This window comes from Labrus mixtus, chromosome 3 (assembly GCF_963584025.1).
Source record: "Labrus mixtus chromosome 3, fLabMix1.1, whole genome shotgun sequence".
Classification (NCBI taxonomy): domain Eukaryota; kingdom Metazoa; phylum Chordata; class Actinopteri; order Labriformes; family Labridae; genus Labrus; species Labrus mixtus.
This window is the reverse complement of record NC_083614.1, coordinates 10,401,391-10,427,225: the sequence shown is the minus strand read 5'-3', so window position 1 is coordinate 10,427,225 and position 25,835 is coordinate 10,401,391. Positions and strand designations below refer to the sequence as shown.

Below are 25,835 nucleotides of genomic sequence, written 5' to 3'. Positions count from 1 at the left end.
TTTGCCTTGTGTGAGTGCGCCCTAAGAGTTCATACTTAAATATCAAACAGCACGCACATTGGAATCGTTGAGTACTGTAAATGCTCCTATACACATACGGCTTTGTCATGAATCCTACTCAGTGACACATAGGTCAGGGGGATTCAAACATTAAACCAGAATGTTGGGGGTTTGATCCCCAGCTCCTGCAGCCACATGTCCATGTGTCCTTGGGCAATACATTTAACCCCAAAGTTGCTCCTGCTTGGATTAGTTAATAATGATGGTCACTTTACAAAGAAACCTCTACCATCAGTATGTGAATGTGTAGGTGTAACCTGCAGTGTAAAAGCGCTTTGTGTAATCAGACCACTAAAAAAACGTTATACAAGCTCAAGTCCATATACCATTTTATTTTTAATGGCCACTGTTTTGTGCTGATAGTGGTAGATAATGTTAAAAGTGACATAGCTAGTGGCTGCATGTGATAAATTCCTTAAGACTCTATAGCAGGGTGCGCTGGTGGCGCAGTTGTTAGTGTGCGCGCCCCATGTATGGAGGCTGTAGCCTTCAAGCGGGCCCAGGTTCAAATCCGGCCTGTGGCTCCTTTCCCGCATGTCATTCCCAACTCTCTCTCTCTCCCTGATTTCCAACTCTATCCACTGTCCTATCTCTCTAATAAAGGCACAAAAAGCCCAAAAATAAATATTTAAAAAAAAAGACTGTATAAGAAATTATTTAAAAAAAACAGGATAAGGACGTGTTCACACTTGACTTCTTTTTTCAACTGCCAGCGCCTTTTTTACATACAAGCCTATGGAAAATGGAAAAAGGATGACGCCTTTTTAAAAAGCGGATGCCTTTTCAAAAAGTGCTGCGCCCGACGCCTTTTTCAGTTGAATTATTTCAACTTTTCAGATAAGCACTGGGTGACGTCAAGCACCTTTCTGACAGCTGACCAATCAGGACGAGTAGTAACCTACTCCCTAGTTACCTGTGCCCAAAAACGGCAAACTTCCACCAGATATGTGTGCATTGCGTGTCCGCTCCGGTCTGTTACGGGTCTGTGCATCCTCATCCGTCAACACCCACCGGCTGCATTCTCAGTCCGCAGCACGGAGAGCACAGCCAGACAGCTGGAGTATGAAGACAAAGCAATTTCCGCGGTAATTTAACAGATTCACTCGGGACAGCACGAGATAATACGATGTATGTGGTATAAAACTCAATAAAAACCTTATAAACACATAAACAAACACACAAACGGTCGTTTTTCTGAACCGTCAAAACGGAGGGTTTTATTCTGAAAATAAAACGGATGTTTTAATGTTGTATCGGCGTCTGACTTCCCGTCCTGCTTGTTCTTTTATTTTATTTTCAGACTAGATCCTGTTATTAAGGTTACAGAACACTCGCGCACAAGCGCTCAAAAGGCGCTGAAACAGCACTTTTTTCTGAAAAAAGAAGTCCAGTGTGAACACGGCCTAATGAAGAACTAATCCCCTGTTATCTGTTGTGGGAACAAATTTGAATTTATCTTTGTGACTTGTCACAGGTCTTTCTCCAGCCAACCAGATGACAGCGAGGAAGCCAGAGCCAGGTACCTCTACAGGCAGTGGGTGGGACTCGGTTTGACTGATGTCCATCTAACCAATCACACAGTTCTGCTCAGTCTGCCTGGCTCCACACCCAACACCATCACTGACAGGTCCAGTCGCCAGTGTTTCCTGCCAAACGGGAATTCCTGTGACCAGCGTGGACCCAACGACCTGCCCAAGCAGCAGTTCTCCTACGCTGCCTACTCTGCCGTGGGGAGTGTGCAGGTATTGTAAAGTCACCCTGTTTTGACATTGCTTCAACCAAAGGTTGCTTCACCCTCCTAGCCTCTGCACCTTTCCAGCCATCACATGTACTCTCAGATTTTCCAGGTCCCCAGTCACTACAGGGTCATCAGTAAAGGTCAGAGCCAGAGGTTGTGGCTTTGACTGTTCTTGGCCAGCTGCAGTTAAAGGTCCAACAATGTTGTAGTGCATCTATTTTTTAGCAAGGGTAAATTTGATTAAGATAAATGAAGAGAAACACAGATGGGGCTTTGTAGTGATCACATATAACTGCTCTTTGGATTTACTAGATATACAGTACCTCACCCGCCACCCCATCCTTGTTATGGAGGACAGTTTCACACAATATGTGATGAAATGATGAAATAGACCCAGATGAAGATCTGTTAAGGGTGCAGGAAGTTTGCTTTTGTAATACAAATACATGCAAATACATGTTGCCATGTGGTCATTTAAAAGACCGTAGTTTGCTTTCGTTCTTTTATTTAAATTTTTACTATATTGGATATATATTGTTTTACTATATTCACATACAGGAAGCAGCGACAGCTGTCAGCTTTTTCAAATTAAATATTTTAAACTGAAGCATAAGAATTGTGCTTTTTAACATGTAAATAGAGCTGTTACTCTCATTTGTGCCCAATGGTCTTTCTTGATCAGTGATGTGGATCGGCACCATCAGTCCGATATCCAATCCGTAAATTACTTATGGATACGGATATAAGACGGGATCGGTCCCATCTCTACTGAGGACCTCTTTCTTTTCTACATTTTGATTAGAATAGTTTTCTCAACCACTAGAAAAAAAGACCTTCCAAAAGTGGCGGCAAGATGTTTTTTTTTTTTTTTTTGATTGATGATTTTACTAAACCATGTTAGAAAAAGAGTAAGCACAAAAATATTAACCATAGGTTGTACCAATTTTAGGGTAATGGCATATTTAAAGATACTTGCAATAAGAAAATACATCAGTATAAGAAAATAAACGTATGTAGGCATTGTTTTCCGTTGTAGTTAATACTATCATAACACCTTTTCAGTTCATAAAAAAGCAGCTTATGATCGGAAGTCTCAAAGGGTTCAAATAAGAATTCTGGTCTTAATTCTACATTTACAATATTAGAATATTGACTTTTGACTATATAAAGTAATTCATAAATGAAGTTAATGTTAAATTATGACTACATTCTACCTTTTAGCCTAAGTTTCATGGATATAAGAGACATAAAGATTATTTGACTGGAGCAAGGCACTCGAAGCCCCTTCTCTTTTACAGCCAGGTTCAAAAGCTTAAAAGTAGTTCATACCCATATTTAACTATTTAACTATTGTTCTGTCCTTATCTGAAATAAAGGAATAAGTTCACAAAACGTTTGTCTTCAGGGAGGCAGAGAGTAGGCTTTGCATCATGGTTCTTTGCCTGCGGGTGGGGAGGGAGAGTTCAGGAGTGAGGGTAAGATGGACCTGTGAGATTGACAGTTGGATTGGCTGAGGGTCGGCAGAGATTCAGGCCTGTGCACCGTTGTGGTGAAGAGGGAGCTGAGCCTTAAGGCAAAGCTCTCGATTTACTGGTGAATCTTTGTTCCAACCCTCACCCTATGGTCATGAGCTTTGGGTAGTGAGTGAAAGAATAAAATCGAAGATACAAACAGCCTAAATGAGTTTCCTCGACGGTGTCTGGGCTCAGCCTTAGAGATAGGGTGAGGAGCTCCGACATTTGGGAGGAGCTTGGTGTAGAGCAGCTACTCCTTTGCAAAGGAGCCAGTTGTGTCAGTTCTGGCATTTGGCTAGGATGCCTCCAGATTGCCTCCATTTAGAGGTCTTCTAGTCATGCCCAACTGGGAGGAGAACCTGGGGCAGACCCAGAATTCTCTGGAGGAATTATAAATCCAATCTGGCCTGGTAATGCCTCAGAATCCCCAGGAGGAGCTGGAAAACATTGGTGGAGGTTTGGAAATCTGCGTTGACTTACTAAACCTGCTGTAACCGCGACCTGACCTCAGATAAATAGAAGAAAATGGACGGACGGATGGATGGATGGAATGATGGAGTGATGGAGTAAAGGCCACTTATAACAAGATAATGAGCGATGTCATCTTGTTGCTGTGCTCTTTAAATTTGTTCTCAGCATGGGACAGGGATGGATTGCTCAATCTAATTGTAGATTATTGTAGTAAATCAGGAAATTTAAACAGCTCGACAGCGTTAATCAGGTGGTGATGCTGGGAGAAAAAAAAAGTCACATGAAACAGAAAAACAAAGACATAATGTGTGTCCAGCCTGTGACTATCTAACTCTGAGTCAGCCTCATTAGATGGTATTTTCATGTCTTTGCAGCAGTTGGATCACCATTTACTCAGTATTTGCTGTTGATAGTCCTTTTAAACTGACAAAAGGAGCTCCATTTAAACAATCCTTCTCTAACCCACTGTTAATGTTGTTGTTGTCTTAAAGGCAGTTTTTTTTAACTTTAGAATTGGTTTTATTGTCAGGGAAACAGCCTGCATGACACTTCATTACCCCTCTGTTCTGGCTGACAGATGTGGCCAAAGGGCGTTATTTTTGTCATTGCTTGTTCATATGAATGTATAGAACATCCCTGTGACTGCAATATCTCAGGAATGACTGAATGAAATATCTTCAAAATATACACATGGGCGGCAGTGGATCAGTGGTAGAGGTCAGGGCTTCGATCCTCAGTTTCTGCAGCCACATGTCTGATGTGTCCTTGGTCAAGACACTTAACCCCAAGGCACTCCCGTTGCTTTATCGGCGCAGTGTGAATGGGATTATTTACTTCTAAAGGTAACTTTACAGAGCAGCCTCTACCATCAGTGTGTGCATGTGTGACTTGTGGTGTAAAAGTGCTATTAGTAGTCAGACACTAAAAAAGCGCTGTACAAGCTCAGGTCTTTTTTACCATTAACACAAAGGTGGACTTGGTTTTGGGGATGAAATAATGAGATTTTTGGGCTCAAAGAATCAGGATCAACGTGTAAGCTTTTTTGTCAGCAGAAACTTTAGACATATATCAGTAATGCCTTTTAAAGACCACAATGTGTCTCTTGAAAGATTGTCTCTTACTGTGTCTCAAAAACAAGAGGTATTTCACACACATTAGAAAGGAAACTTAGATCAGAGTCTTCTCGGCTTAGAAAGAAACGCAAAGAAACACGATGAGAAAACCATACTGTAAAAACCTTCAACATTTGTGTCATGCTTCATGCACTGTAAATCTTTCTCTGCCATCCTCAGTAGTTTGAAGGTTAATGTAAGTCATTATGCATGAAGTCTGCTCATGCAAGCCAGCACACACACACATACATGCACGCACACACACACACACACACACACACACACACAAGGAAATACACTATTTTTAGAAGGTTTTGCTTCTCTGTATCCCGGGAACAAAAAAAAGGGGTTGAAGGAGATGCTTGTTATTCCCTTGAGCCCCTGCTGGCCTGAGGGCAGATGAAAAGTTGGAGTGATTCTCTGAATACCAAGTTTTTCTCCTATTTTCTCTCCCACCCTCTCTCCTTGTTCTGCTTTCTCTGCTCTGCTCGATCCATCCAGCTGTCCGCTCGTCGGAGTCTACCCAAAGGAGGGTCACAGTCATCCATCACCAGATTATTTCCCAGCTCGGTTCCTGCACGCTGCCTTGAATTAAGCGGCAGTTTGCCGAACCTAAACATGGCATTCAGACAATTAAATATGGCGTTTGTGATGGATGGGTGGCAACCCGGAGCAAGTTTACTGGACTAATAAGTCCTGCTGTTGGAGTCACTGGTTTTCTGGTCCTGTAGGCACTTTGCTGACACACACACACACACACACACACACACACACACACACACACACACACACACACACACACACACACACACACACACATTAAACTGACCACAGAGAAAGAGAATAAGATCAAGTGTAAAGTAGGGATGTCAAATGATTACAATTTTTATCGCCAAAGTTTAATAGTTAATCCCAATGAATTACATGTTTATATTTCTACGCTGTGGTTCGCTACCACTCTAATCAATCATTGTGTTTCCACAGCGAGAGCCGCGGCGCGTGCCACCAGCACCACTATGCTCTGCTCCGTTTCAAATACACTGCAGGTCTAATTTCGACGGAGCACGCTGCAAGCCCACGTCAAGATGGACATAATATGACAGCCCAGACAGGAAGTCAGACAAGAAACGCACAGAGAGTTCGGTCTATTTCAAAATAAAACACGATATATGGACTCACGATCATATTTTTAATCACTTTAACGACATAATGTCAAAACAGGCACAGAATGAACAGCAAATCATCCTCAGAAAGACAAAGCAACATGTTGTTTGCACGTTTTTCTCTTTATTCCCGCGTGATCTTGAAGTTCTCTTGTGATTTGTGTACAGCTGCTCATAGCTCGTTCCACTGCCCTCACGTTCCAGAAACAGGTCCAGTGGGGCAGGGCGTGCACTGACTGCCCGCGGCACACGGAGTATGTGGAAATGAGGCGTGAGAACAGAACTGTTAAATCTGTCATTATTTGTCCTCATGTGTGGGCTCACTCATACTTCAACATCGTTAAAGATTGAATATTTTAGTGAGTGCCAGGCTTAAGTAGCTCATGCTTATTCTATCACACTGTAATGCAGTGGCTCTCAAACTTTCATTTTTCATTCAATTCCATTTTTTAGTTAGAAAGGCTTGAAATGAGGCCCTTAATTTTTTTTTAGTTTGCTCTAATGTTCACTCTTTCTTTTCTCTGTAGTCTTAATTTTGTAACTCAGGATACACAGAAAGCATCGTGTGTGCCATGGGAAATAGTTCATTTGATGCATCAATACAAGAAATAACCAAGAAATAAAGAACAGGGACAGATGTGGGAATGGACACCACAGATAGACGCAGCAGCCATTAGACATAGGTCTTATAAAGAAATTAAGAAAATATGCAGGCAGCAGAGGAAGGTGGCATAAATTTAACAACAGGTCCATGAAGTTAACAACATCCTCCTGGAACCATATGCATTAACCAGGCGGTGTTATCCATCAAGTGAAGCGAGGGAACAGCCTCCCTGAAGAGCCTTAAGACCATTTGCTTACAGCTGTAAGGACGAGAGCTGAAAATCATATATCACATCACTGATTCTAGTAGCTTCTAAATTAATTGATTCAGTCCATAGATACAGTATGTCATTTCTCTTCCAAGTTCTATCTCAATTTTCTTGAAAACAACTTGAGTATTGGAACTGAGTGTGGTGTGCTTTGGCTCTAGGGATGGGTATCGAATACTGTTACCTTTTGGTACAATGGCTCTTAATTATGTAAATCAATAGTAAGTAAAAGCAGACAATTTTGAATCCTCAGACCGGAAACTGGCTGAACACTCTGACAAACTAAGTTTTTGGGTTGATTACAGTTAAAAAATAGCTTTTAGCAGCCTATTATTTTCATCAGAGCTGTGCCTTTGGCTTCTGGGCCCGCTTAAATGTTCATAATGAGGAGGTATACGGCATTAATGATCTGACAATATACTGCTCAGGCACAAGTGAGGGCACTTCTAAAAGCCATTTATTCATTAAAAACGTTAGTGGTGATTCAATGTGTCAGTTAACTTCTATGTATGTATATATATATATATATATATATATATATATATATATACACAGAATTTGGGCCATTTTTGCCTTTATTGGACAGGACAGCTGAAGAGAGACAGGACATGTTAGGAGGGGAGAGTGGGGCAGAGTGCGGCAAAGGTCAGATTCAAACCCACTGTGCTGCTGCCACGAGGACTATAGCCTCTGTGCATGGGATGTGCAACATAACCACTAGGCTACCTGCCTGTTAAAACCAGTTAGTATGGTGAGGAAATGCTGTATTGACCAAAGGTATTTAAATACATCATTGTATTTTTGCAACATGAATCGCTCCGATACGTCAAATAATTTTGATGTTTTAATAGGAACATCTCCAGCCAATACGTCTGCTATTGTTGTGTTCTTAGTCACACAGAAGATACGGCAAGGTGAGTTTATTTATATAACACATTTCAACAACAAGGCAATTCAAAGTTCTTCACACAAGACATCAAAAGCATCATGACAGAGGAAAAAACAAACATTAAGATAGAAAATTAAAAAAAAAGACCTGGATGGTTCATAATTAATCAGAAGGTCACTAATGTATTTTGGCCCGAAACCATTATGCGCTTTATAAACCAGCAGCAGTATTTTAAAATCTATTCCCTGACAGACTGGGAGCCGGTGTAAAGACCATGTGTATCACCCGAGTCCCACTTTTTATGAAGCTTCCCAAGCTTTCCGTGTCCTATCTTCACTTTGTTTACATCGACAGGACAGCCGACGAGCTCATCCCCCGGTGTATTAAAAGTTGTTTAATTGAGGGACTAGAGAAAAGAAGAATAACATACTGCACTCACTGCCTAACTACGTTTCTAGATCACGGTCATTTCGGGTAAATTTACATGCAGTGTGAAGATACGAGCATAATAAAGATTGCTAGCATTAGCATGCTAACACAACAATGCAGCGCAAGTTGTTTTGGTTTCATGCTGGTGCTCAAGGGCGACATCTGCAGGATCAAAAAATCACATATTCTGCCTTTAAAAGCATAGATTGATATCAGAGGAGGATAATAATAATAAGAATAAAAATAATAAGAATAAGAATAATACAGTGTTTAAATGATGAAGTTATTGACCCTATAGTTAGGTTAAATAATCTAAAAGAAAGATCAGCTGACTGAGACTTCTCTCAAAACTTGGGTTCTGGAAATATCCAACCCCTACTGGTGTGACTGGTTTAATCACTCAGGAGTCACAGGTTTCACTTGGAACGATTTAATAAACTTGTTGATTGTGTACATCACACATACGCAATGTGTGAATGTATCTTTCTTTGTGTGTGTGGTTTATTTCAACACTAAATTGAACTGAGAAGCACCCTTTTCTTTAACTCAATCACTCTCACAGCTTGAACTCTGAAGGCTCCGGTCTGTCTCCTTCGTGGAACCTACCACTGTTAGAGGGGGGATTTTGGACTAGTCCAAGTTGAGCTTTTTAACAGTGCATGTTTGGTGTCAAGGTCACCGGAATTACCAGAATTATGGCATTTAATTGTCATAATTTTGATGGAGGTTTGCCTATCTTTATTATTATTAAATGATACAAGATACATGTACAGTTTGGTAGAATCTCACCTTATGATATGTTTTAGACTTAGAAACTGTTTCAAATATTTTATTACCTTTAGCTTTTGATTAACTTTATAACAAGCCTCCACAGTTTTCTATGTAGGAAAGTACTTGTTCTACTTTTAGAAACTCCTCATGATCTCAATACCCTTCACTTTTTTCTCAATAGTTGAAATATGAATAAAGGATTCTTAATTATTTTGGATTTTTTTTTATTGCCACAAGAAACTATATGAATTTCAAAAGAAATAATTTAGGAAACAATCTAATGGTACTGTAGTTTTTATCCGGTGCTATTTTTTTTACATCAATGATTGGTGGTTGTTCTTTGAGTCAAAGCCGTTTATCCCAAGGCTGTAAATACTTCCTGCCAAAAGCTTCTTTTTTAATAAAGTAAAATATTCTAAAAGAAAATGGGGGAAAAAATCACTTCAAATCCAACTGGATGGAAATAAAAAAAAGGGAAAGGCAAGCTGGGGTAAAGGCACAGCTAGGATCATAATGTGACTCAACATCCCTGCGTAGAAAAAAAAACTCACTAATGCTTCATAAATACTCCCTTTAAAGCCTTCCAAGTATGGGCTGTGAGGAAAATCCTCTGACTAATTCAACAGCTCCATAGTAAAGTACTTTTCCTCACCCTGTCTCCTCATTCCTGTCCTCAACTCTTTTTCACCTTTTATCACTTCGCTTTTCCCGTCTCTTTGAATTGATCCCATCTTTGTACTGTTCACTTCAAGGTTGAAGCTTTTAGCTATGTTTAAGTGAATTTTCTTTGAATAAGTGTGACCCCAATGTGCTTTGGAACAGGTTAACCTTGCCGTGGTTCATCATCAGATAAGAACACACTGAGAATGTGTGTACAAATTCACTTTGAAGAGGAGGCAAGCCGCTCAGCTGTTTTGTGGGCCATTCACATGTATATAGCTATATTACTGACTTGACTTCCACCAAAGAGTGGCTTTTTGGTGATAACATAAACCCCTAGTTTTGTCTGAAATATCCCAACATGGTCTCATTCCCAAATGGTCAAATACAGTCTCTGCCGTTTCTCTTGGAGAGAAAGGATACATTTTCACATATATTTCAGACATACCGGCTAGACAGCACTGTCCAGTGAAAACCTGTTTAGGGCAATATAAGACAATCAAATCACAAGTTCTGGGTGACCAACTCCTTTTTATTCAAAATTTTCATGCTTATTCTTGGCTTTTCATAACAAAGAAATTACTTTAGTTTACTTCTGTCATCCAAAGGGGCTACGACACAAAACTATTTGATTGGGATAAGAAAACAAGGCTAATGGTAGATGGTCCGTGCTAAAATACTGCTTTCTAGTCTTCCAACCAAACAAAGTTATTTTACACTACAAGTCACACATTCATACACTTTCGGCAGGGGATCACAGAAGCCGGGAACCCCCAACCCTCCAACTGAGAGACGACAATCTCTGACACTGAGCATAGACAGCATAAAACCTGGACATAGTCTCAGTGACGTCCCTCATTGGTTACTGAAATGCACTTTTAAAGCCTTATGTTGGCGGTCACCATATTGAAAATTCAGTCTTAATATAACTTTACAGTAACACAGTGTGTGCCAATCAAGTGTCCACTAGAGGCCCCTGAATTCATATACACATCTATTCAAAAAATGTAAATTTCTACATGTTTTACAGCCTGGTTCAAAAAATTAATTTGGAAAACCTCATGTCTCAATTGGGACACATTGTACAGGGGGTACATTTTTTTTTACTCAAGAGTTCTTTATTAAGAGGCGAGTGGCTCACCTGACTGACAAGCTGGACCAGTTTAGCTGTTTGTCGATAGGCTTCAGACCTGCCTCAGCTTCTGACCTTTGCCTTGTACTTGGTTGACTGAAAGTTAGTTTGAGTGTTCCAATATGGCGACCACCATTGACAGGCTTCAAAAGCCCCCATCATTAAAAAATAATCTAGCATTAGAAGAACTAGAAGAGCAAGCTGAGTATCAAACTAATTTCTAAGTGGAGAATCAGAATCTACAATGCATGAAGTGAGGAGGACTACACCTTTCCAAATCAAAGAAGGAAGAGAGGAGACAGCCTGACATTTGATTTCACTTTTTCTTTATTCACCTTACCTAAGGTAGGAGAATGATAGACCTGACCCCAGGTGAGGAGCCGTCGGCATTAGCTGACATCTTCCACTGAGACAGCCTCAGATTTAGAGTGTATTTAAGAGGTTAGGAACTTCACTGTTTGAGGGAAGATGTTATGTATCAAGTGCTGCCCTTTATCAGAAACCCTTTTTGGTCTTTTGCTGTCAGAGGCAAAGGGAGAAATGGGGTCACCCACTCTGCTGCTGCCAGACTCACGAGTAACGACCGGGAATGGGGAGGACCTGGAATGTGGATCTGTTTCTTGATTTGAAATGCTACTACTGTTGTCATTTGTGACCTCAAGCAGCCACCTCGTGTTCTGGATTGGTTTGGGGTGCAGGTGGAAGAAGATGACATGTGTATTCGCATGTGTATTGGCTTGTCGTTTTTTGGCTTTATATTCAGGCAGGACACTTCATACCTCTGAGGCTGAGAAGATCATCAAGGGGAGAAAGTGATGAGACAGCCGTTCTTCTGTGCAGATCCAGGCTCGTCTTTGTCATCAAAATAATATTTACAAAGTAAAACACAAATTATCCTCATTAGTTGTCTATACCAAGCGGCAACCTCCGGTGTTGAAAAATTAAGCCAATGTGGTCAAGTACAAAATGCTGCAGTTCGTCAAGTGTCCACTTGAGGCTGGCTGCAGAAGCACCAGAAGTCACATACACACCCCATTCAAAAAAGCAAAATTTTACAGCAGAAATAATAAGGCTTAAAACCCGCCTCAGCTCCATCTCTTAGCTTGTCGTTGTTGACTGACAGTTAGGTTGACTGACGGTTAGGTTGAGGCAGCATTTTCATCATGGCGACCGCTATCCATGCGACTCCAAAGCCCCCTGCAGGAGCAAATTGGCAACGTCACTCAGACTTCATCTATTAATGTTAACAGTTTAGGTTGTATACTCTTTACCCTTGCATGCCTTTCTCATACAGATGTTACATAATTATGTTATTGGTATACCTTTTTCTGTGCCATTTGGCTTCTACATCAAGGTACCAATTAGCATCTTTTCCCCAACTTGGTTATCATAAATTGTTCTTTTTGGTTTGGTTAATGAATGAACAACTTGGTTTAGTGTAAGAAAAAGACACCTCACCATGTGGGTTCAATTCTTTCTCATTGCTTGAGCATCCTTTGTTCCTTTATCTTTTAATCACCCCTACCATCAACACTAAGCTTTCTTTATCTGTCTTCTAACCATACAGTACACCTCTACATAGGCAAGAGCTGCTGCTCTCTGCTAGTGATGCTCATAGTTTTGAACTAGTTCACTTTCTGCGTGGGTTATACACTATTATAGTGTTTTTTTTATGTATAGGTATAATAGTTAATAAGACTAGCTTGCTTTATAGCTTAATACAGCACATAACCAATGCATCCTAATACATATGAGAGAAACCCATCGTATCTGACCCCTTCCCTCAGTGACTGCACAAACGCTCCCTCCATATACTGTACATCAAGCTGCACCTCCTTTATTACCCATACCTGCACTCCCTACATTTTCCTCATATACCACCCACCTCCATATGCATAAAAAAACCTATATACATTCAACCTCTAATGCACAAACAGCCCTCGCCACCAATTATAAATAGGCCATTACATGTACATATATTTCCGCAGTTCTACATGCACACTTTACTCCAGAGAGCTGACTTAATAAATCCACCAAACTTACAATATGTGTGTATGTGTCTGAAAGCAAACAGGGACATTTATATGCATGTATTCTTGTGCATCCATAATCACAGAGTAAACATTTGCAGGATGTTTCTCCACTGTGTAAACTGTAACTGACTTTTTGGAACAATCAGCGCTCAAAATGACATGTTGATGATTATCTTATAATATCCCAGCAAACTAAATAACAACCAATTGAATCTAGAAGCCCTGCTCTATTATTCTGCTGAGGTGTTTCTTATATAAGATCTTTCAATATTGAATAATTAAATACATAAATAGACCTCTCTGCAATTTACTCTGGATTGACATTGGGCCTCATTCACCAATATCAGCTGAATAATTTTTCGTACAAATTTTTTTAAGTTGTTCTTGAGAGGACTCTCCGTATGATTCACCAACATGTTCTTAAATGACTCCATAACGGAGAAGAAATTTGATCAGTTGTGAAGTGGAGGTACTGCTGCAGCAGCAAACATGATGTTTTCTTCAGCAGTGTGACTAATGGATACACAGGGGGGGAAAAAGACACATAGGATGCAATAAACAAAATAAATGTAAGTGAATCCAAGTGTCATGTGTATGTTATTTATTTTAAAGGTCACATATTATCCTCCTTTTCAACAACTATAAATTAGTCCCATAGCTCCCCAAAACATGTGTGTGAAGTTTCTTGTTATAAATCCACTCTGATCCAGTACTTGATCATACCTATAAACCCCTCTATTTCAGCCCTGCTCAGAACAGGCTGTTTCTGTGGCTCGTGCTTTCTTGCACCATGCTCTATTGTTTATGGTGAGAAGGCAGACTCAGAGGGCAGAACAAACACCTAGCTGTGGGAGTGTCACACACCTGGGGGAGGGGTTACTACCCTTTGTGATGTCATGAAGGGAAAATCTCCAAACAGCCTGTTTGAGCTCACATTTTCTGAAAAGTGGAGCAGGCAAAAGTGGATGGACTTTTCTCATACTACGCTTTGTAGACTAGAGACACATAATAGTTTCAGATGAACATGGTACAGTATATTTTTCACAATATGTGACCTTTAAAAAAATACTTGGATTTGTATGAACATACACATTTTTATTAGATATATATTATTTAGGAAACTACATATTGTCATGTAAACCCTATAATATTATACAACTGTAGTTTCAAATTAAATGCAAGTAGTTTTGCCGGAGATGGTCAGACTCAAATGTGCGTAACAGTGCTCTTGAGTGTTTGTAAATTCTGTTCTTACCTCAGATCAAATCCCACAGAAGAAAAAAGAATCTCCTTCAAAAGTTCTTAAATTGGATTTAAGAACAAATGTGTTTTTAAGAACGGTTGGTGAATGAGGCCCGTTGGGTAGAGCTAAATATCTTTGATTCAAACACAGAGTTGTAGTCATAGGGACATATTTTTATGTGATATTTTTGTTGCATCGGTGGAGAAACTATTGCATTTACTTATTACTTGAGTGTGTATGATGTCAACATTAAGAGATTAATTTAAATTAACAAGACACATAAGCTGCCTAATCCCTCATCAACCACAATCATTTATTATAACAAGCTATACTAATAAGATATGCAATTAAGGTAATTGGTGTTATTGAGAAGCCAGCGCTATGTCACCATACTTATCTTTACATAAATCACAGCTGCTATTAATATAAAGCCTTCCTCTCAGAGGATAATGGAGTTCTCGGGAGTTTCAAGAAAAACTGTTTTGCCTCATTAATATGCAAATGTGAGCACATGTGCTGGAGAATCTAATGAAATCATCTCCTCTTATACAGCCAGCCTGCAGAGTGATTATGAATATTCTGCAGTTAAGTGCTCGGACAAAAATGAATTCACAGGATTGTGACTTCATAGTGTAAAAACAGAGGCACACGTCCTGAAAGATGACCTTTTTAGTTTGTAGTTATTTTGTGTTGGAGACCACTTTACATATGAGTACTGACTGTGCTTACACTGCACTTGTATGGTACACATATGCCAGTATGTCACAAAGTTTTCTTTTTCATTTCCAGCACTGGGATAAATATTTATTAACCACCTACCAAAACATCAGTCCTTAATAGAATATAATAATCATGATGTGTTGGTGAAAGTGTTTGAATTACATCTTTTTTAACTAGTTTTTAAGTTAATGTAGGCAAAAGTCACCGTCATACTTTGAATTTGTCTTCGATTAACAAGGAAGTAAGGTACGAATTAATATGTTTTGTTTCAAAGTTTGAACAAGCAATGTAATCTTCAGAATAAGTGCAGCCAAGCACTAAACTAAATCGACTAAACAACATATAACCAGTTCCATCACATTGTTACAGTTTCCTTATTACACATTTTGAAATGGTTCTTTGATGTGCTTAAAGGAGCAATATGTAACTGACACCTAGCGTTTCTCCTAGGTCCAAATTCAAGCATTGTAAAGAGCTGTCTCCCCCCGCCCCCTCCTCCCTAGAGACGATGTGCACGCAGGTTGTCATGTCGAGGACACTGAAGCTTCAGTGTTTAGTCAGCTCTGCATCGGTCTGTAAACCTTTCTGTGTTCTAACCTCTCTCCATTTTTCAAAAGCATCTCCAATATTGATCCTAGTTTGAGCACGTTTCTGCTCGTGGAGCTTATTAGAAACATGCAGAGGCTTTTTAGGTCGGGTACAATCACTTCTATCTGAACCAGTTCTCTTGCCCGCTTCCATCACTGCAACACCTGTTGGTTTGCTGTTTTCCTGGCAAACTGAGGAGCGTCCAAAATGGCCGCTTGGGGGTGCCTTGAAACCGCCTACCTTCTCTGGTCAAAACAAATCCAGAGCATTCAGGACCAGAGTCTAAACATAGAAGGAGGACATACTGACTGCTGCATTGTTGTTAGAGAAGCCAGCACAACATAGCATGTTTACTTAATGTCTGATCAGATAGTAAGGTCACTTTATCATTTAATTCTCTAGATATCTTTAAAATTTGTAGCTGTGCACTTCTGAATTTTGCTACATAGATGTTAAACTTCATTCATCAATTCCATGCTTAATATTCCTCCACAAAAAATTTTTCAGGTTTTTTCAAAATTGGTGAAACAAAATCCTGTGTTAGATTGATTTCTTCCTTTTTACCTTACGCCAACTCAGGTGAGGTTTTTTTTTAACATGTGCAGTCACTGTTGTATTCTGAAGACTTTGAAAATGACTTTCCCAAAGCCTGCCTCTTCTTGTTGCCTGACAAAATGACAGGGTGATGTGAGGCCACTTAATCTACTTGATGTGATCAGAGTCAATTGCAGGTTGTATTTGAGCCTTCAATCAGTAGAGCGTAGAAAATGATCCTCCACCGCTTTCTCTCTCTACTCGCTGCATGACTTTTCATCCTTTTCTTCACAGTTTCTCTTACACTATTACACACAGGATAATGAGAGCAACTTGAAAATAGCGATGTATAATTCATGTTTTTCTTCTTTGAAACCCTACCTAATATCTTCCCACATTACTACAGATGAGCGGCGATTCTAGAGTCTGTTGGGGCCCTAAGCAAAATTCACTGTGGAGCCCTCCAACTAGCATTCACCGCCATTATGTTAAAAAAGAACCTGACACCAACAGCAACTTTAAGTGACACATCTAAGTTTTCACAGAAATATTGGAAAGCGGTGCAACAAAATTGAGAACTGTCAGATGGGACCCCTTAAGGGAGGTTTTCTACTGTTAATGTAAAATTCAGAGTCGCTGTTAAATATAGTTTAAAGTTTGTCAGTCCTGAGTAGGAAAAACTGAGCATCAAACACTGTAATCTTTCTGGTGTTTCTTTGTGAACCAATTTGGCTACAAATTGTTCATTTATTTTATTTTTATTTTTGTAATGGAAAGTTATTTCATGTATATAATAAACATCTGATACATCCTGCATGGAAATCAAATGTCACATTGTAGCAGATTTCACGTTAAAGATATCATTCAGGGGCGCCGGGAGCCTAGTGGTTAGTGCGCGCCCACCACGGAGGCTTTGGTCATCCAGGCGGGCGGTCCGGGTTCAAATCCGACCTGTGGCTACTGTCCCCTCCCTCTATCTCTCTCCCCCCCTGATTTCTGACTCTGTCCTGTCTCTATAATAAAGGCATCAGTTATCATTCAGATGGATGACCAACATGACAGACTGAGAGAGAAGTTTACTTCTTCAGCTCACCATCTTACAGAATTATTTATATTATCATCTTTGAAAAACGCATCTGAAATCTTTTGTGTACGCCTGTCTTTGTAAAGAGCCAAAAATCATTGTCTGAACAGGAGAGTGATGCTCACAGCGTCAGCCAGACAGAGGCCACTTTGTTGTTAATTTCATTACCTTGCAGAGATGAAATGGAAAAAAACAGAGAGAGGATAGAGAGAGGTGGATCTAGTTCAAGCATCTGAGTGCGCACAGAGATTCTTCTGTATTTCAATTTGCTGCGTCTTGTACTGCTCCATGGTCTGCAGTTTAAATGGAGGGCTTTTATGATGCAAATGCAGGCAGGAGTGATAAATCTCTCTCTCTCTCTTTCGCCTCTCCTGGGCACCCCTGATGCAAAAATATGTTCTCTCTCTCTCTCTCTCTCTCTCTCTCTCTCTCTCTCTCTCTCTCTCTCTCTCTCTCTCTCTCTCTCTCTATCTCGCTCTGCTCTCACGCGCACTCGCTTGAACTCTTCCTCACTTTCTCTCCGCTGCAGCATCGTGTTACACTCGCCCCCAGGCCACATGAAAAATGAATCAGGCCCAGGTGATGCAGTTCAGTGGGGTAGGGAGGGGCAGAGAGAGTAAGAGAGGGGTTTGGGAGAGAGAGGGAACATGCAGATCGAGAGAGAGAGAGTGAGAGAGGGAGAGAGAGAGAGAGAGAGAGAGAGAGAGAGAGAGAGACCCCAAAAAAGCTGTGCTTTGACTTTCCTCAACTACTTCTGGGTCACCTTAATTTGTGAGAGGAAAACACTCAGTCACTGACACATGCATGTGTATTTACAAAAACACTCACATACAGCCCAAAACAAACACACACACACACACACACACACACACACACACACACATGGCTTAAGTACTTCCAGTGAGTAATCAGATTTTATTGTAGTGATAGTAAGTAGCTACAAGGACACTGGCAAGTCTTTTTAAGTGCATCTAAAAAGTTTGTTTCCAGGTCCGTGTCAGTGTCTGTTTTAAGATCTGTCTGCTCTGTTCCCTGGTAATACAATCTCGTAATTTGGAGTTTCATTGAGGTTTATTTGGCTGAAGTGTCAAATCAATGAGTGTTACAGGCAAAAACACTTCCGCAAAGATCACTCTCATGTATCCTCGTTTGTCTCTCCTCCAGGGGTGTGTCCAGACTTTTTGGACTGGGGTGGCCTACTAGGGGACTGACTTATGCAGGGGGGGGGGGGGGGGCATGAAGTGTACACATACACATACAAATTAATTTCATATTTCCCCTTTCTTTCCCCATTAATAATCTGTACTTGTAAGTAACAGAATTTGGCAACATCTACATATTCTAAGCTTCACTCTTTGAAGACTCTAGTTTGCAAAAATGCATTTGCAGTTTCAGTACCCAGACATTGCAAGTAAGTGCTTTGCAAGTTAAACGGTGTGCTATAGTTAGCTTGAAAATCTTTATGGACTCATTCCTAAGAACCTGTCTTATGAGGTAGATGTGCTTAGTATTTATTTACAGCTGAGAGAAGTAAGCAGCCTGTTATTACACAGCCTGAATAGTTCATTTTAACTAAAGTCCAGGCTCTGATAAGGTACATAGCCAATCATAGTGTGGGATTTTGCGGTGGTACCTGGGGTGGCCAATCAGATTTCAAGGCGGGCCCATGCCACCCATGGACACGGCCCTGCTCTCCTCAGATCTCCTTCCTTTCTAGTCAATCCTCTCTCCTCACACTGCAGTAAGAGATTTGGAACGATGCTTAAGATGACAGGACTTGAACTTGAACAGAGGATATAAGGAAGCTTAGATGCAGCTATGTCTCCGAGCCTCTCAGTTTTTAAAGTTGAGCCTAGCTCTGTGCATATCCATGTGTTGTGTTTTTTTCTGGGGCTCTCCCTCCTCTTTAGATTCTGATGGCAATAAATAATACAAAGTGTCACATCCTTCTCTTCTCTTGCCGGAGAGAATTAAACTTCTAAATTAGACTGACTAAATTAATTTAATTTAACATTAGACTATAGACTTTATTGTCCCCATGGGGACATTTTTTTTCACAGCACCATTACGGTCAACACAGACAATTTCCACCAAAAGAACAGTACATACACAAAACACAGAGTATAACACAAACAGAATTAGACAACAATTAGAAGTTCACACTCTGGCCTGTTCAGCGAGGCCTTTTGTTTAAGGCCGCTATAACAGCAGGGATCAGGCTCCGCCCCAGGCGAGCCTTTCTGCACCACATTGCTCTAATAATACCTGCTGATAGAACTGACTTTCACAAAGCAATCCTCGTTAGCACCGGACTCAACAGGCACACTTTTTTTTTAAGTGCAAAGATAGTACTGAGGCTGATGCACAGTATCAGAGTGTGGACATGCAGAGACTCTGGACATGCCATTACGACAGCAATTCTAATTTTCAACATCGTCAAATACGTTTTTGTCTCAGTTAGACTGGAGACCGATGTTTGTCATTGAGCCGCTAAATGGAACCTTATTTCCCTTTCTGAGACACCATCCATTTAGTATTTAGAGCACCGGTCTCTCCTCTTACCTCCAATGTAAACCCATCCGCGTTGTATCAGAGGTTCAGAGAACCAGCAGCTCTCAAAGAAAACCCAGAAAACTGATGAAGTCTCAAAAGTTTGCCGAAGGAGGGATTTGCAGGATTTTAACCTTGAGACCTGGGGCTGAGTCCAGTGTAAACATAAAGTGAAAGTAATGTTATTTTTTACACCCATAACATGATGTTTCCTAAACTTAAACTTATGTAGTTTGAATGACCAGACTGTTCAAGTCAGTCAGTTTCTATAAATAAAATTATTTCTCTTGTGTTAGTATGAAATGCTGAGGCCAGAGTCAAAGTGTAAATCTGATATCCTTGGATGATAATGACAAGACACAGCTGACCATGACGTATTAACTCTTTAACATGTGTGTGGATTGCATTTCTTTTTTGCATGTTGAACTGTACATTTTTATGTCTTTACACTTGTTGCTGACAATGGCAACAGAAATGCTTTCATATATGGTTTCATTACAGACATTTCACATGTCATGGCAGAAAAAAGTACAACAACAAATCATTGATTTCTTTGTTCCATAAATATTTCCTTGTGAAGCTATTTCCTCTTTTTATTAGTGACACTTAACAGATATAGAAAAATAGAAGAGGTACATTACATTTCTCCATAAAACAAGACAAAACAAAGTACCGCTATATCCCTCTCTTTTTTCACCGTACAAGTTTTTGCATCCCTGCAATAATACAACAAGAGGATAAAGAAAAAGAGAGCCAGATATAATCATGGTGTATACATACACATAAATAAACACACCTTTACACACTTATTATATGTTAGTGTGTTGCATATAACAGAAGATATTAAGGAAGTACTTAAAAATGTGATATTCAACAGTGCTTTAATGAACAGCCGCTGACCCCGAGCCTGTTTCTCCTCAGGGGGAGGTGGTGGATGTCCAATATGGGAGTGTGGATGACCTGCGGAGAGCCAAAGACAGCCTGAACCTCACCAACCAGATCGCTGCAGTCAAGCTTGGCCAAGCACCTCTGCTGTACAAGGTAAAATCAAATCAATGCTCTGTGAAAAGCTTCTGCTCTGCTCTGCTGGCTAGGGGTTCACACCTGGGATTGAATGTTGCACTTGTGATCCACCTAAGACTATAATCCTGCAACAGGAAGAATATTCACCCTGGAATGAGATCTTTTGATCTTTTGAAATAAGTCTTATCCCAATGTGTGAAAAGCTTTTTCATATGAGAGGCTTTAAACTGAGTTTCCAAAATGGTGTGGGGTATTTTAGCAGGGTTCTCTGTCAAACAGCCCAAAAACTGGAGAAACACAGGTGTAGTCGAATAATGCAGTGATGGCTTTAAGCCCTAATTTCAGCCAGATGCATGTTCGATCGGTCTCCAGTCCGCTATGGCAGCAGAGTTGATAAGTTTTTACTTTATTCAATGTGTGTGCTTCCACTGGCTCCGAACTGTTTTGTCGGTTCAGAACAATGACCTTATGTGTGTTTGTTCATGTGTTTATGTTGTTTTACACCACATACTGTACATGGTATTATCTCGCACTGTCGCATGTGTAATCTATAATTGCCACGGGAATTCCTTTGTCCCGACACTCCAGCTGTCCAACTGTGCTGCTCCGAGCTGCCCACATAGACTGTAAATATTAGAAGAAGCCTGAGTGACGTCAGCCATCTGTTATGGCCGAGGGCACTAGAAATCCAGTGTGTGTCAATGATGACAATAACTAGTCAGACATATTTAGTTTTTTGTACCGAGCTGTAAACATATTATTTTATGCTGTAAACATGTTTATTTATGCTGTGTATGTGACTTCCGGGGTTCCTGGGGCCATCCTCAAGCGGACACTCGATGAACTGCAGGATTTTGCCGCTTGGCTGCGCTCTGAGAACGTAGCCTGTGGGTGTTGACGAGCGAGAGTGAACAGAGCTGTAACACAACAGAGCGCTAAGGTTAAAAATCAGAAGCCCACAGGGCGACATTTAAAAAAAAACAAAAAAACATTTTATTATGAATTAAAGGATTTTAACCCTTTAAACTCATATATTTTTAAACATCAACAATTTTAACATTTTATTCAACATTTTATTTAACACCTCCAACAAAATATTGGTGGAAATACTGTTAATTTTTTTTTTTAAATCAAACTATTCAAATCATGTGACCCTTACTGCTTGCCAGATCCGCCTATTTAATATTATGTTTGGCACAAAGACGGGACATAGTGAAGCGCATGAGCGACACACCACACAGTAAGAGCGCTGTGAAGTCTTCTAACAGTATGTAAGATAAAATCAAGCTCTAAAGTGTGCACCATTGGCCGCGCTATGTAACAAAACTTAAGGAGGATAATGTCCTGATTTACTGAGTGATTAGAAGCACTGGCAGAGAGGGAAAAGTTTGGCACGTGTGTGTCGGTGTGTGCGCTGTTTGCTCCGTCACTGGTTTCTAAATAAACTTGCATTCAGAGATGGCTTACTGCCCTTTGAGGTGCTAGAGAGAGGTTTTCTCAACTGAATGACAACTGAATTCAACTGAGTATCATAGTTGTCTCTTTAACTTGCTCTTCTTCAGTTCAAACATTTTCAGCATTAAAAAAACAAAACGTTTTAATTATTTGATTATGGATAATCAGAAACAAGTTTGAAATTCAGATACATTCTGCAAAGTCAGAAAACACAAAGACAACAGAAAGAAATGGAGAAATATATTAACTCACATGAAAGATAAGAAGATGTTTGTGCTCAATTTCGGTAGTAGGAAATGTGAAGACATCCGAACAGTAAAAAAAAACAGACTAAAAACCCATTGTCCCCCCAAAAACGTACTGCCCTTTGAAGAAAATAAATATATCATGCTGGACAGGGTTCAATAAACTGAAAGGCCACTCATGCATTGAACCGGCAACCTCTGGTTCCCAACCTGAGTCCCTTCAGACCGAGGCACTGCTGCCCAACACATGGAAACAACACGTTGGAAATTCAGACAGATTGAACAAAGTCAGACAACACAACCAAACCCCTAGCAAACACAGACAACAGAAAGAAATGGAGAAACAGCCTTCAAATTCAGATGACACAAAAAAATACAGAAAGATAAGAAGATTCAAACAATCTAATGGTGGAAGAGTATCCAGACCACCCTAGAAAATGTAGTACAAATCTTACTAATGCTATTCAATTTATATACAATTTGTGACTAATGGTTATTTATTCAGTAGTTTGAAATGTGAAGACATCCAAATTGTTAAAAAATATTGACTAAAAGCCTATTGTCTCCCCCAAAAAAATACAATTTATTGCACCCCCTTTCAGAAAAATATCCCTTTAGATTGGTTTGACATAAACCTATTATTGTTAAATTTAGATTAAGGTGTCATCGAATGCATCAATTTAATCAGGCCCCATGTAGAAGAATAGGGCTTACATACAAAGAGAGAGTTTGCTGTATTTTGTGGAAAATCACTGAGAGCCTGACAGTTCAGGACCATGGACAGAGCCCAGCAGTGCCTGAACTAGCAGTGCACTGAGATTGTTTTTCCCCATTCATTCATTTTTCAGACAATTGGGCTTTAGTAGTGATCAAAACAACCCATACTCAACATCCACCTGGCAGCTTTTCCAGGGTATTTCAACAGTCTTACACAACCTCCATCAGCAGATGTGTGTTTTGCTCTTTAAAGTTGAAAGCCCTGGTAAGAGCTGCTAAAAGGACCCTTGATTGTGATTCAACAGAAGTCCAACATTTCCATCTGTGTTGAAAGAAAAAAATCATTGCTGTGAATTAAAAATGCAAATCACAAAACTGGATCGTTCAGCTGTTTCCTTTTGCCTTCTAATTTGAACATTGCTCTACTTCTGAATATGAGCTTAGTGATAAACGACAGGCTAACGAGGTTGCCAAAAAAAAAAAAACGAGATGGGATGTCAAAAGCGGGGTCAACATATTGCATTTACATTTCCACAGTTAGACTTTTAAAAATCCATTAAATCACACTGCACCTCCTGCCACATGGGACCCTTCCAGCAACAGACTGCTGACCCATTTTTCCTCCTCGCCCACAGTTTGTGACAAATTTGATCAGGTGTGCTTCATAATGTCTCTGTGTGTCAGCAGCTGAGAGAAATGATCGCCCTTTACAGAGAAATGGGGAGGAATGATTGATGAGCCTTGTACTCGCACTAATGAGTGTGTGACGGTGACTGCAGGCCCAATGTTACACATACAGCTGGATTCAAGTACACACAAGGAACACATGTCTGGACCATATTAGTGTAAATCAATTGGTTACGGTGTTGTAATCCTCAATCTTCAAACGACCACAAGGTCAAGATTGCTATTGTTAGGGTGTAAGACAACACAATGGAAGGAATGAAACAAAGTCTTTTTTTTTTAATAAGAGTATCTGTACCTGGCACCACTGGATCAGATTTTGTGTTCCTTTGGGATTGTTTTTAATTATTACGCAGATGATTTACATTTGTACACGCCTGTTTTCTTAGGAAGTGGTAGTGTTGTAGTATTCAAAATTGGTCTTGGTCTCCAGACCGGTCTCGACACCACTTTTTGAAGGTCTCGTCGTGGAATCAAAAGCATTTCTAACTGATCTTGTCTCAGTCTGAGACTGGGTGGACTCTGGATTGTAAAACAACACCGGTCAAGACCACCACTGACAGGCTGTTTTTCCACATCATTATTGGGATAAGAAGTAAAATGCCCCTTCTCATACAACATACTTTAATTTATTCATAATTTGATTTTCATCCCCCGGTTCGACCGCAACCTTCCCGGTGTTACGGGCTAAGTGAGTGACACTGCCGCAGCACACAAGAAGATGATTTTTCATTGATATTTATGGTCTTGGTCTTGTCTTGGTCTCGGAGCACTCAGGTATGTCTTGGTCTTGATTAGTGCGGTCTTGACTACAACACTATGAAGTGGGTCCAGTATATGGAAGCTTGAGTCATTTGTATGGCCATTTAACTATCTGGATGACCGTGTTATGCCAAGGTGAGGCTACATGTTTTAAGCACCATATCAGCCAGATCCAGCAGATTAAGGGCTTTGGGACCCATCCGCCCTGAAAATCATTCATTTTAAGTCGTGTGGTCTGTCATAGTAATGACAATCAAGACCAATTCTGGGACGCCTCATGACCTCCCGACACAAACTCTAGCATTTGTAATTTTTCTTTCTTGCTTCCAAGATGTGTTCCATCACAGCAGTAACGTATCTAGTATCTCTACTGCTTTTCCCATTTGAGTCGAGAGGTGGGTTACACCCTGGATTGGTCGCCAGTCAATCACAGGGTTGACATATCGAGCCAGACAACCAGCCACACTGACATTCACAACTGTGGGCAATTTTAGAGTCACCAATTAACCTAATGAGCCTGTCTTTGGACTGTGGGAGGAAGTCAGAGAGAACCCACGCATGCACGTGGAGAACATGCAAACGCCACACAGACGGGCTCTGTCAGAAGGGGATGCAAACCAGTGCCCTTCTCGCTGTGAGGACACGTGCAGCCCCCTCTCGAATGCGTTAGGCTTAAATTATTATAAAACTTTCCTTAAAAGCAGCTTTATAAAAATATATAGCATGATAAATGTTGATATTGATCAATTTAGAATACAATAAGATTATATTTTTTCCACATCGACCAGCTGGGGGTGGCAGTACCTCAGTCTGTAAGGACTTGGGTTGAGTCGCCGGTTCAAGTCTCGTTGCAGACCAAAATATGGAAGTTGGTCTGGTAGCTGGAGAGGTGCCAGGTCACTTCCTTAGTTCTGCCAAGGTGCCCTTCAGCAAGGCACCAAACCCCCAACAGCTCTGGTGCATTCCGTGTAGCAGCCCCACTCTGACATCTCTCCACTAGTGCATGTCCACAGGTCCTGTTTGTGCATGTGTCTATCTCAATATTTGCATCAAGGTGTTTGGTGTAGTGTGTGTGTGTGTGTGTGGTGGTGATTTTGTGTGTACTTTCTGTTTGCATTCATAAGGACGTGCTCGAGTGTGGCTTTGTGCATGCTTGCGAGCACTGTCCCTGTTTTTCCAGTGAAGGACAGAGTTGTGATGAGAGGAGAATGACCGTGGCTGGTGTCACATATTCAATAAAATAGTCATCTACACTCATAAAAGACAAGGACGCTACATCTCCCATGGACAACAATGAAATACTGCACTGCACAATGCAGCAGCAGCAGCACAATTCCCCCCAGCCACACACTCCTCTCTATTATACCAGTGATGTTGCCTAAATGA

General features: G+C 40.5%; 1 protein-coding gene across 1 annotated transcript in view; it reads left to right on the top strand.

Annotated features, from left to right (window-relative positions):
* Positions 1–25,835, top strand: part of LOC132958345 (inactive N-acetylated-alpha-linked acidic dipeptidase-like protein 2) — a 479,226-nt gene that overhangs the window by 216,997 nt on the left and 236,394 nt on the right. The window contains exons 6-7 of the mRNA XM_061031099.1: positions 1,535–1,802; positions 20,485–20,604. Of these exons, the coding sequence (XP_060887082.1) occupies positions 1,535–1,802; positions 20,485–20,604 (388 nt within the window). The remainder of the gene's footprint in view (positions 1–1,534; positions 1,803–20,484; positions 20,605–25,835) is intronic.